The sequence below is a fragment of the Gouania willdenowi genome, chromosome 6 (genome assembly GCF_900634775.1).
Source record: "Gouania willdenowi chromosome 6, fGouWil2.1, whole genome shotgun sequence".
NCBI classification, from domain to species: domain Eukaryota; kingdom Metazoa; phylum Chordata; class Actinopteri; order Blenniiformes; family Gobiesocidae; genus Gouania; species Gouania willdenowi.
Genome location: NC_041049.1, coordinates 41623355 through 41636815, shown reverse-complemented (window position 1 = coordinate 41636815; position 13461 = coordinate 41623355). Strand labels below are relative to the sequence as shown.

General features: G+C 36.3%; 1 protein-coding gene across 8 annotated transcripts in view; it reads right to left on the bottom strand.

Annotated features, from left to right (window-relative positions):
- The window catches only part of pclob (piccolo presynaptic cytomatrix protein b), a 70960-nt gene that overhangs the window by 13644 nt on the left and 43855 nt on the right, over positions 1-13461 (bottom strand). For 2 of the 8 annotated variants that reach the window (XM_028450893.1, XM_028450894.1), the window contains exons 20-31: positions 11532-11600; positions 11213-11239; positions 8523-8611; positions 8366-8441; positions 7643-7768; positions 7038-7146; positions 6783-6850; positions 5294-5532; positions 3911-3958; positions 3699-3829; positions 2108-2134; positions 1677-1770 (exon numbers count right to left, since the gene is read on the bottom strand). In XM_028450893.1, the coding sequence (XP_028306694.1) occupies positions 1677-1770; positions 2108-2134; positions 3699-3829; positions 3911-3958; positions 5294-5532; positions 6783-6850; positions 7038-7146; positions 7643-7768; positions 8366-8441; positions 8523-8611; positions 11213-11239; positions 11532-11600 (1103 nt within the window). The remainder of the gene's footprint in view (positions 1-1676; positions 1771-2107; positions 2135-3698; positions 3830-3910; positions 3959-5293; positions 5533-6782; positions 6851-7037; positions 7147-7642; positions 7769-8365; positions 8442-8522; positions 8612-11212; positions 11240-11531; positions 11601-13461) is intronic. The other 6 variants (XM_028450895.1, XM_028450902.1, XM_028450898.1 and 3 more) reach the window with 4 other exon arrangements.

The following is a 13461-nucleotide window of genomic DNA, read 5'->3' as shown; positions in this document are numbered from 1 at the left end:
AGTAAAGTGTCAAATGAACATGTGCTGCTCAACATCAAGCTTTGTGTTACTGGATTTACTTAAATTATGGTGTTAGAGCACCTTCTAGTGGTAGGAAAGAACCTTTCAATACGGGTCATTTTCTTTCAAAACCGGAAGTAAAGGAACGTACTCCGCTACGCAATCAAAGTTTCTAGAAATGTCTTGTTAACCTTCATTCTGTGGCTAAAATATTGTCTGATAGTGTTTTCAGTAGACAGTGTTTATGATGTGTTTCAGTCATTTCACACGGTAATATAGATCTTTTTTTTTCCCTTTTTTGTACATATTTAACTAGCTAACAAGCTAAACACTAAGCTAATGCAAACTAATTTTATACATCAGTTTGTTCGGACCAAATCATTTGATTGGACAAGAGATGCATGCTGATAGTAGCTGTCAGTGGCGTGGAGTCAGGGTAGGCAAGGTAGGCAGTGCCTACCCAAGGGTGAATTGATATTTTGATTATTTGTTTTAATTATATTATAACTAAAAAATATTTATTGTTCAATTTTTGATACCTATAAGTTGGAATGTGCCTCACTGAGGCTATTCTGAGTTGTTGTCATTTTCTCCGTGTTTCTGTGTTTCCAACACAAACAATGGATGTCCTGCCGTGTCATGAGATATGTCTTGTTGGGAGAGTAGCTGTGTTGTAAATGTCCCACTAACGTACTATCCACTACAAACTCAATGAGTCTATACAGTCTACTATATACTATAAGTATGGTTAAACTGGTGAGCATTCCCACTGAAGAATATTTCCAAGTTTCCCAAGATGTATTTGGAACCTACAAGGACAAAAACCTGAATCACACTGAGGCTAAATATATCTGTTGATTTTCCACCTTTGAAAGTTCTGAAATCATTTTAAGTGAGAAAGTGACCAAGAAGAATATCAACATCTCATTGATGCTCATTTGATCCATAATTTATGTATACACATTTGATTCACACATTTCTGAGATTATATACGATCATTCATTGTGCTACTGACCAAACGTCCGGTAAACTTCAAAATAAGAGCCGTATATACAAAAGCGTGAAAAAAACAAAACAAATGGAAGACAAGCAGAGATGCTTTTATTTTAAAAAGGGGATGTGATAGCTCACAATGCATCATGGGGCGGGTTGAGTATAACTACATGTGCTTACCGTGCATACTGCATAAACAAATACCAGATATGTAGTAAGTTGGTATATAGGCACTCAGTTACTCAGTTACTAGTTAAAAATGTTACTTACTAAAATACTTCTGTAATTTATTCTGTCAAAATATCATGTGGTGCGACTATCTGGCCATGACTGCAGTTTGGAAAAAAACATTTTGAAATGACTCTTAATCTATTTTAGTTCTATTATAGTCCTGTATAAGATTTTGAAGAATTTGTATTTTTATTTCCATCATAATATTCATGCAAGCCTTGCCAGGTGATGAACTTTTGAAATCCTTATACGTCATTGACCCTATATTGAACATTTCTACCAATAGCCTTTATATATGATGTTTTTTAAAGGTTTGTTGGAATAAATGCTGTTATAATCTAGTCCTAAGAGTGACTATCATTATGTCTGTAAAGTGACTGGAACAGAAACTCACTCAATAGAATATACAGTAGAAGCAAACCAATGCATGTTTCGTCTATACACATAAGTACCTGCTCCAGGTGAATGTTCTTGTAAATGACAGTCTGATTCCATTCTGGGTTCAGGGTCCTCTGGGCGTATTTGGTCCTCCTCTTGTTTTCAGCGCTGATGATTCAAAACATTGCGAAGAATTAGAAACATGTGGACAAACTCACAGTTTTCTTCTTCTTGAGCCCCTAGCGTCTCACACTATAAATGAAATGTGCTTAGCAGGAGGAATGGAATTGAACATTGCTTTCTTTTTTTTTCAAACTCATGATTGGCCTGAGATGGTTTTTGGAGTTAGAAGCAACGTTAGAGCCATGGAGAGAAAATGAAATAACAACACAAAAAAAAAAGAAGAATTTTGTACAAACAAAGGTTTTAACAAAAGGAAGGAAATTATTTTAGACACATATTTTACACACTAAAAAACAAAAAACCAATATCAGCACCACACTACCTTGCATTCTGGACAACCATGACTTGTCTGAGGGAGTCCAGAAGAGGAAGAGGAGGGCGGAAAACACAAACAAGAAAAGCAAGAACACAAAAGTAGTCAGAGAAGCCTGAGGAGCTTAAAGCAAAGACTGTGAAGGATAGAGAGCCGAGGTAATCAATGCAATCACTGATCTATTCCTGGGAGTCTTCACTCTCTCTGTGGCCAAATAATGAATAATGTAGCAACACAAGAAACACATCTTAAACCAACTATGACACTGAGAGTTAATCTACTGCTGATGTAGCATGGGTGTACTTTGAATATAAATGATCACTCTTTTTTAATATGCAGGCGAGTTCCATAGAGAGGATCTATGATCTCATAAAGTGGTCCAATGGGATCCATATCCAGGAACAGATTCTTTTTACAGAGTGGAAAGTTTTATTGATCCTCTCTAATGCCATTTTCTGACTGCTGAAAAATCTGTGGAGCAACTTTCATCACAGGGGGTGGGGCCACAAACATGTGCTTGTTTCTGAGGATCATATTCATCAACAAGCAAACTACAAAGGGTGTTTTCATTTTTAAGTATAATTTCTCGTCAATTTTATTTTGCTGTCATTTTTTGTGCTGTCTTTTTTTTTTTTTGCTTTTGGGCTTTATGCTACCCAGCTAGATAATTCTATCCTGGATAAAACTCCGTTAGCGAGCTTCAACTAACCAAACATTCCTAGTCAGACAAAAGCTGTGTTACAAAGGTCCATCACAACAGTCTAAGGTAAGCGCGTTGATTTCAGTCTGGTTAACCAGCGCGCTCTAGTGACAGAGGCTGATTAAGCTCCAGCGAGCTTCGTAGTCCAGCACGCACTTATTAAATCCCCAAAGTTAGTGCAATAAGAGGCCTTTGGAGTCGTTATGTGACATATACATGTTTTCGTTATGTTTATTTTTCCAGCATTTTCTTGGAGTTATTCAGTTGCTTTGCAGCTGTTTTATGAGGTCATTTTCCATGTTTTTGTTTAGTGCCTTTTTTTGTGTGTATTTTTGCCACTATTTTGCATGTTTTATTTGCCGTTCTGTTTATTACTGTGGTGTTTGGTGTGTTTTTGGAGTCAATTTGTGTGTTTATGTGTGTTTTTTGAGTCATTTGGTCTGTTTTTCTTGTTTTGTGAGTTTTTGGAGTAATTCTGTGTTTTCAATATGTTTATTTAGTTTATTTTTGTTGCAGTTTTATTGTTTTGTGTTGTATGTTGAGAGTTTAATGTTTTCTGTTGCACTTTGTAATCATGTGAAAGTATATTGAAATTCCTTGTGTATGAAATGCAATATACAAATATATTTGTCTTGCCTTGCCTTTCATCATCTAAAGAACTCAAATTTCAGTTGGAGCAAACACTCCGTTTGTAGCTCTAAGTCTACACTGAACCATTTAATAAAAGAACACCAATCCAAATGATCCAATCGTATGCTTACTTATTACTCTGACAAACTGTATCTACTCGTTGGCAATGCCAATTCAGAAAAAAAACAGAGGGAGAGAAAACACGACAGATAAAAACAGAAAGGCAGACAAATGACACAGAGGCATCCATCAGTCCTAGCTCACACTCACCCTCTTCCAGGAAGGAGGTAAACCTTTACAAAAGGGTCCGAGTAGCCGTCGTTGTCGCGGGGAGAAAGGTTTCTGGCCTGCAGAACGTGAACGATCAGGTTTCCCAGGTTTCGGTCGTAATTAATCTGGAGCTGTACGAGAATAAAAAGCATGTTGACTCGTCGTCTAAAGAACAATGTGAAGCATGTTCTTGGTTAAAAACAATCTCTAACCTGAATTTCCCCACTGATCGCAAGAGGCGTCGGCATCAACTCGGCAGGCTATTGAAAAGGAAATAGGAAAGATTTGAAATCAACAGCAGAATTTAACATTAAATGATGCTCCAACATGTTGCACAGTTTGCAAAAACATGGTTTTCCCACTGAGAAATGTTGATGTTGGGAGGAAATGATGATGAAATATGAAAAAAAGATGTACTACAATATGTGCTGATCTGTCAGAAGTTGTGTAATGGTCGTGGGAATTTTGGAACAAAGGTGATTTCCAGGAAAAAAACCCCAGCTCCTACACAGAGACTGATGGGTTGGCTTAATGGAAGTGCAATGAATAATTCCAATTACAGCAAGTTAAATAAAGCTGTTAAGTAATTAAAAATAACATGTATAGAAAATATACACGTAGCCTACAGCAAACCTAATCACTTTCCTCTTTGATTAGAGCAGTAGTTCTCAACCTTTTCAGCACGTGACCCCAAAAATAAAGGTTCCAGAGACCAGGGACCCCCACTGTATCTGAAGGTGGTTGAACACAGACATGAACATTGAAGAACAGTGGAGACAGGGTCATCTATTAGGGGGAATAAAGGGGAGAGATTTTTGGGGTCCATCCATAAAGTCAGTAAAATGATGGTCCATTGTTCTATGAATCTGTGATGGCCACATTTATTTATTGATCCGGAAATCCTTGTTTTAATCGGAAATAAAATGGGTTAAAAGTGCCCAAAAATGGTGGGCAACGGTGGTGAAATGTGATTTTAAAATCCACAGAAATTGGTTAAAAGTTGCAAATTAGAGTGGGCAAATACTAAAAAACATTTTAGAATTATGTTGACACTGTAATTTGTTTTATGTACTGCTGCCAGGACACACTAGTAAAAAAAAAGATTAAAAATTTCAATGTGGTTCTCCTGACTAAATAAAGGCTAATGAAAAATTGGCATGAGAAATGGTGAATGTGGTTAAATTGGAAAAAATAAGCATGAAATATGGTGAAAAGAGGTTGAAAATGACAATAATGGGTCAACATATGTGATATTAAGTGGGAAAAGAGGTGGAAATGGTTGATAAGCTGCGAAAATGTCTTGAAAGTGGATAACGTGCATAAAAAGTATTGAAATTTGATGGAGAAGTATCAGAAATGGGAGTAATATAGCAAAAATGCTTTAAAAGAAGCAAAGATCTGGCAAGAACAAAAAGTTATGAAAATAAGTTAAAATATGGCAAGTTTGGTGTAGTTGCAAAACAATGGTTAAAAAAAACATGCAGAAATGGGCTCAAATTCTTCAGAAAATATTTTTTTGTTTCTTGAAGGCATCTGGCGACCCCCTCCCAGTATCTTGCAACCCCAACCTCTGTTAAAAACAGGCTGCCTACTACCTTATGTCTTTGTTTCTTGTTGATGGCAGGAGAAGTGGGTTGACCAGGGCTCGGCACGCCACTGGATGCTACCGATCCTGTGCCTGAGTGGAGGAGTGATGATCGATCTAAAGCTGAGAGAACCCCAAGACCCGCAGGTCCGAGTCCAGCCCCTGCCATGCCAGGAGCCTGCTGCTGGGACACCTTATGGAGCTCTGCTGCCAACTGGTTCGGATCCACTCCAGGGGATCGCTGCCCTCCTACACACACACACCACTTTGTTCTTACCACAGGTGTAAATGGTACTGATAGATCCTACACAAGTAAAAGTACAAGTAAGTCACACACAAAAAAATCTCAAGTACAAAAAAAGTAGCTGAATTAAATAGTACTCAAAGTAAAAGTTAGTCACTTTGACCCCCCACGTTTTATTTTTGGTATTAAATCTTGTCACAGTTCCCTTGCATACAGTAAACATATCCTATATGAAATCTTGCACAAATGGAATTTAAGGCATCTGTATAAAATAAAATGTTTGTCAAAATGTACAATTTCTCTTTAGATAAAATAACACTAATTAATTGAATTAAAAACACACACACACACAACTCTAAAACAGTGCCATGCCCAATAAGTCATGTGGGTAACAACATAATAGGGAGAAACTCCAACCTGAACCAAAGAAAGTGGCGGTGATCAGAATATGCACGACTAAGAACATATGGAAAATGGTCAGTTATGATGTGATGCATTTGATTGTTGTCTGGTCATTTATTTTTTGTAGTTTCACAATGTCCGTTGAAGATTAAAAAAAAAAATAATAATAACAACAAATTATTTTTTTTGTCCTTAAAAAACCTGATGTGTACAATTATATACATGCAATGCAAGGACAATCCACCATGGAGCAGTAATGAGCGATCTTTCTAGCAACTCTACTAGATTGACATTTCTTAGGAAAGATGCACATGTATTTAGAGGAAGAACTTTTTCCAATTTTGAAAAGATTAAGGTAAGAAAAACATTATTTTTTTACTGAAACACCAATAGGAAGAGTTACTGGGTTGATGCAGCTTGATATTAGTTTAGATTTCATAATCTCTGTTTTAGTAAAACTGTGTTGAAAATAGTGTATCAGATTTGATACAGCAGGTCTAGGTCATGTAACTCTAAATCAGTCAATTGTCTTTATTTTTTTTTTACTGAATTTCATGCATTTCACATATCATCAAGCAACAAAAAGTATTTTGTTTTATTTTACAAGTAAACTAAATAAATGTTTAAATTGCATAATTAGGTAACCAACATAGGAAACAGACAGAGACGTAAGCACTGTGCAGGCCAAGTACAAGTAATATTACTGATTTAGAAATATACTCATAAAAACAAAAATACAAGTACTCATAAAATTACAATCAATTACTGTAACGTGAGTACTAGTAATCTGTTACTTTCACCTCTGGTTCTTACACATTTACATGCAAACATTTGAACAGATTGTTGTACGTACCAGCTTTAAGATGGATGTGGTGCTCCAGGGCTTGTGGATGCTCGGGGTCAGACAGCATGTTAAGGTCCCTGTTTGCATCCATACAGGAGATTTATAATGGGAGGATAACCAGTGCATTATTATCAGTCATGGTGTTTGGCAGATGGAGAGGAGTGGAATGAAACATTAGAGGAGGAGAAAGGAACATTTTTTATAGGTGTGGTCACCATATTGCAGCTAAACATGGAGGCGTTTCTGATGACAGATGCTACTCACAGTCTGACACAGATCTCCGCCTCCGCACACGGCTGGGCCATCAGACACTGCACTTCCTCGTACGTCTTTCCCATCAGAAGGACTCCATTCCACTCCAACACCTGCATTCCTGCAGCATTACATACAAGAACCAGTGGGTGCCACAGTCAATACTTCCACTGTTAACCTCAGGGCTGTTAGTAATTCAGTATCTAATGAAACACGTGGTAGATGTACCTACCATGACTAAACAAAGGTATGGAGTGATATCAACTATTATTAAGCTCCACTAGTGCTCAATTTATGTTTACTAGTATGTGAGTGGACTTTACTAGTGAAGCAAAATATGTCACTATTTAGCATCATATGTTAACAAGGGGGTGGGGAAAGTAATGGAAAACCTGAAGTTGCTTTACCCTACACCATCATTAGCTAAATAGTGACTCCTTTTGCTTCACTAGTAAAGTCTACTCATGCACTAATAAAGCTAAATTGAGCACTAGTAGAACTTAATTATGGTTGATATCACTGATATCACATTTATGCTCAAACAGCTTTACATACAAAGGCAAATGAATGTTAATCTCTGAGCTCTTGCATGTATTTCTCTTTCCTTCGTCTCTTACCTTCTAGTATTTTTCCTGTTTGTTCTGCAACACCGCCAGGTATTAACTTGGCCACATATGCTCCGATCTCTCCTCGACTTCCTGGAATATCTTTCCCACCAACCACACGGATCCCGAGTCCATTCCCTGGACAAACAGCAATGCTCAAACGATAGTTGGGCAACATTTTCATGAGCGACACATTTGGGATGTTGAAAATCATGGAATTCAAAGGTTTCAGTGGCTCACTTAATATTCTACATTGCTGTATGAACATCATAGCAGCACTTCTGAACTATTCCTAATGTTTGTTTAACATGGGGTTGAATGATGAAGGGTAACGCAGTGGAATGGACAACATGAAAGTTGGTCACAGCCATCATACACTGAGCTACAACTCAATGGTTCCTGTTCTAATACCTAATGACCTTCATTGGCTTTTTAAAAAGTGACATCAAAAAATTGCTCTGGGGTTTCCTTGAATGGTTGATGACAACGAAGTAGAAAGGAAAAGGAAAATTGCTGAAAATTGTCAATCAAACCTGCATTACAAAAAAACTAGTAAAACAAGAAAGCTAGGATTGTTCTGCTTTATTAAGCAATACAAACTTTTGTTTTTAATTTACTGCAAACAATATATTAAAAAGTATCGGGCCTGGAGATATTTTTTCCCAAATGTGCCACCTAGTTACAGATGAATAAAGTGTGATTGTATCACCGGGTGTCCTGTTGGCTTTGTAGTACCTGAGACGCTGGTGTCCTTCGAGTCTCTCTTCAGGTTAATGCGAGTGTGAGGGAAGGCGTAAGGAACCAGTTTCATCTAAAAAACAATAAAAAAAAATGGCACTGATCCGACAGCATTCATATAAATAAACATTGTTGTTTTTGACTTGTAACACACCTGTCTCCTGTCCAACCCAGATGTGCTCTGGACACGCCCCTCCCTTGGTTTGTCAAACCAATCGGTGTCCTCCCTCCTCAGGTGGTACGCTAGGCAAAAAAAAAAAAAAAACATTAAAAAGGCATGTAAACTAAAAAAAGTTTTGAGACATTTTATAATGACTAGCCTAAACAAAGTTAGTGCTATTTTTGATATATATATATATATATATATATAATATTAAAGAGTTAACTTTGCGATCATCTCTATTACACAAATACAGAGAGATCTGTGATCTCTCCTGATTGGATTTGGTGAAAGCAAAGGCACGTGAACTCTGTTCCACCTCATCCGCCCTCTCATCTGTGTCATCAAAGCATCATTAAATGTAGAGTGAAAGTAAAACCTTTTTAAAATTTAAAAGGCTTTTGGAGTTGTGAATTAATTCTGTCCTGCAGGGCATGAGGATTCCAGTTTGAGAGCGGCTGATTATGAAGCACTGGTGTGAAGGTTTGCCTGAATAAAACTCAGGAATGTAATTGGTCTACAACACAAGACAGAAATGTTCTAAAATAATGCGTATGTATTTGACTGCATTTGGTTCTTTACCCATGAAATCATTCTACCATTACCTCGAATTGTTAATCTAAACATGATGTAATTTTAAATGTATTACAACGTAAATGTAACCAAAGCAAGCTGAGTACATGGTTACATACTTTATTACCTGTAACCTCAACTTATAAATACATCAGACTTTTTAAAAAGTCTTTACTTTTGTTTTTTCAGGCTGGATTTCCTACTTATTTGCTGTAAACTTGAAAAAGATAGAGTTCCTCTGATTAGCGTTTCATGAGTTTGTGACACACAACATGGCTAATGTTTTGTGAAAGGTCTCATTGGACCATAATCATTTTTCCAAAACATTTCATTATTACTTTGGGAACTACTACCACCTACTGACAAGCAGTACTTATTTACTTTACGGATGTTGAAAGCGCTGGGCTACATGTCTATGATTCTGGCCTAGAGCTAAAGGTCAAGGGTCAGCAGTGCCACTATATTCGTTAAGATAGATCAGCTGACTTTGACGCATACAAAACGAGTATCAAAGGATTGTGATGCACAATGTTATCGGCACATTACTGATCGATATTAGCTTTAAAATGAAGTATTGGACATCGGCTACTGCGGACATTTCGGTGCTGTCTCCACTTATAGATTAAAAGATATAACATTTAACGCCATAATGGAGGCTTCATGAGCACAGCTGATGTCAAGATTGAAGTTTAACTGCAAAGTTGGGTAATACTACTTGTGCTTTCACCCTAGAGTGGTTAAAACACTCTAGGATTCCTTTGCTCAGATCGTTTGGAGAACTGGCGACGATGCAAAACAGGGCATTAAACCCACTAAAAGCACAACAACTTGTTGCTGCTCCATTGTTGAATGTTGTGAAAGAACAAACGAAGAAGGAAGACGTTTCTAAACACTCTAAAGGCTGCTTTCACACTGACTGATCATGAAATGCTCTAGGATTCTTTTGCTCCTTTGGTTGTTGTGAACACACAAACCAAGTCTAGAGCAGATCAAACAGGCAAATTCTAGAGTGATTGTTTCTATAGGTCTCGGAGTGTTTCCAATCGAAGTCAAGAGTGATTAGGTTAAATTTCAGGACGTATCAGCGATAACGTAGAGCGCACAGCATTGTGGATAGTTAATAGAGCTGGTGACGGCGCACATAGTGTTGCATCTGTCACGGATCGCGTGGCTTCTTCACTTTCATCTAAGGCGTCTTTCTCTGAGTTTTATGAGGTAACTTTTAAGTGATAGCATTGACCCTTAGATGAGAGCCTCTTCTTCAGGTGTCTCTTTCTCTGCTTTGAGAAATGTCTACTCCAGTAAAGGCACCATCAACTGGTTAGCTCATGTAACTGCACCAGAGGCTGTTTGGAGCGGATCAGAAGTTGTTCTCTGAAGCAAACCGAGCCAAACCAAGGAGGTGAAATTATCAGCTTATTTGGACCGAGTTCTCGACTAAACAGGTGTGAAAGCACCCTTATACCAACCCATATTTTGTCAAACAGCCTGAATTAATCTAAACATATAGTAAAAAAGGAATTAACTAATAAAAATAACACTCCGGCTGCGACTTGTTAGAAAAAACGGGTGTTCAGGCAAGTGGAAAAAGACAAATGTCAAAATGAACATGTTTTAAACAAAAACTCAAATGAAGCTCCAAGGAAATCCAGTCCCTTTAACAAAGTTTTCAAATATGAGCCTGATCAGGATTAGTGAGCTATTCAAGTCTGTTTTGTTTTTTTGTTTTTTTTTTTCAAGTGCCAGAATTGTTTCTTTGATGTTTGAATGGATGCAGTGCATCCGTCTTGTATCTTTGTTTAACCACCTAAGGACAATGCACACATGTGAATGGACATGAACGTCATGAATGAATCTAGATGTTTTAGAAACTACAAAGCAACACTTCGAAATGTTGTGTAACTGAAGCTACTTTGATCGATGACAGAGAGCAGATACTCAGAGCCTCATGATTGAACGGACATGTTTACTACAAGAAGTTTACTAAATGACGTGTCGTTCACTACTGAAATGTGGGTCATTCCAAAAATGAGCCTGGTATGTTGAAGTGAAAGTGAAGCACTCAGAACATGAAGTGCGACATTTACGTCTCTATGTAGATGCCGTCTCACCTTCTATATTCCAGTTTGGGCCTCCAGCTGGGGTACAAAGTTATATGTTTTTGTTCAGAGATGTGTTCAACAAAGTGTCATTGTACTACTAAACTACTGAAGCGTAACTAAAGCTAAATGATTGGGCTATGAACTTATGTTAGCAAGTTAGCACATGCACTATAAGCAGAAGCATGCTTGGAACTACTGCTATTACACCTTTAATAAGCAGAAGCATTATGGGGGAAGATGGATGCATTTTAGGGTTAAAAAATTATAGCCAAGTGTTTATGAGAGAAAAGTTACCGGTACAAGCTTAACTAGTACTAAAATACTCTACCGTGTCTGATACTTTCACGAAAGATTCTTGCATCGTCTCTGTTCAAACTCAGCATGGACTCACTTAGTGCTGTAATCAAGGCAGATGGACACTTGAATGTATGACAAATATGAGCTTCTTAACAGAAAATGTAGGTTTTCTTATTAGAATGTTTCAACATTGGCCCATACACAAACAGGATATAGTGATACATGTAAGATATCCATGTATCACGTGGGGTTTTTTTTAAATAAGAAAAAATGCATTTTTATAACCTGAAAATATTGTGTGAACACTAATTTACATATTGAAGGTTTATATTCTGTCATTAATCAAAAAAAATAATTTCTACATTACATTACCATGTAAATATGTTTATACCTTTTACAAGAGAAGGGCAACTTTTATTACAACAGTGGCCACAAAAAACTTTAAAGGCCAGAATATCAACAATCATGTCAGCATTTTGAATAATAACCAAATTGATCATTAAAACGGGAAATAACTAAGGGTTTGTGTTTGTTTTTGTTGTCATTTAGTGGATTTTTGTCATATATATATATAGATTTTTTTTTTTTTAAATGTATCATTTATTTTGTGTTTTAGTAGTCATTTAGTGTATTTTCATTATTGTTTTGTATCGTTTTCTGTCATTTGTAGTCAGTTTGTGTGTCATTTGTATATTTTTGCAGTCATTCTGTGAATTTTTGGGCATTTACTTTAGGGAGTGAACAAATTGGCATTACATGTGGTCCCCAAGTCTGCCTTATCCTAAATGTAATATCATTATGTTTATATTTTTATTAGGTATTTATTGTAGTTTCTGATTTATAAATATTTCTTAAGTATTAGTTTTCTATTTACAACTGTCAATTATTTAATAACCAAACTGAGCAATTAAAATAGGAAATAACAATGGGTTTGTGTGTTTTGTCTTTCTTGGTTCTGCAGTGGATTTCTGTTTTGGTTTTTTTTGTCATTTCGTGGATTTTTGCTGTGGTTTTGTGTATTTTTAGATTCATTTTGTGTGATTACTTTGGGGGCTGCAAATATTAGACGAAGGGTCATATTTTCAACAATTGCATTTGAATTTGAACCTCATATGTAGTTTTAGGTCTATTATAGTCTTGGTGAAAGTTTAAATTTATATAAAAAAGTCTATGCACACACTGACACTTTTTGAACATGGGACATATTTTAAGACTTGGAATGAACATAAGGTAAAATGATTTTTGAAGTAGGTAGATTTGGCCTCTGAGGTTGACATACAAACTCAAATCTTTTTTATTTATACCTAATTTTTGAACGATCAATTAAGTCAATAACTATTCCCTCAATTATATGGATAGGTATAGACATTCCAAACCAAGGCATTTTCAAATCAGCGCTAGCTTTTATTTCAAGCAGCAAATGAACATGTAACTAAACAACAGAAAAAAGAAAAAACTTTATTGAGATGGAAAGGGAAATAATAGATGATGATGATGAACACAGCATGCTCAGATTAAAAAAAAATACATTACAACTGAAAAAAAAAAGGAGGTACGTTCAAAAAACACAAATAAACATGAATATAATGCTTAAGGAATATTCAACACACATTTTAGTGGTTAGTTATTGAGCTGACTTTTCCTTCATGCCGGGATGTAAACGCTGATTTGTCACTGAACCAAAAAAAAGTCTGGAAGACCATAAAACAATAATTAATCGTAAACTAATCAGATGAACTACTTAAAAATGTTAATTGTGTCCTGTGTGTTGCTTCACACCCTTTATTCCTAAAGTAGGTTAAAAAATAAACTATTGTTTACCTGTTAAAACAGCATCCAGTGAGTCTGTAGCACCTCAGTCTACATTTACAAAAAAATATCATATATATATATATATATATCATATTTTACCAAACCAATATATTGTTGGTAATCTAGACTAAAAAGCAAATAACATTTGA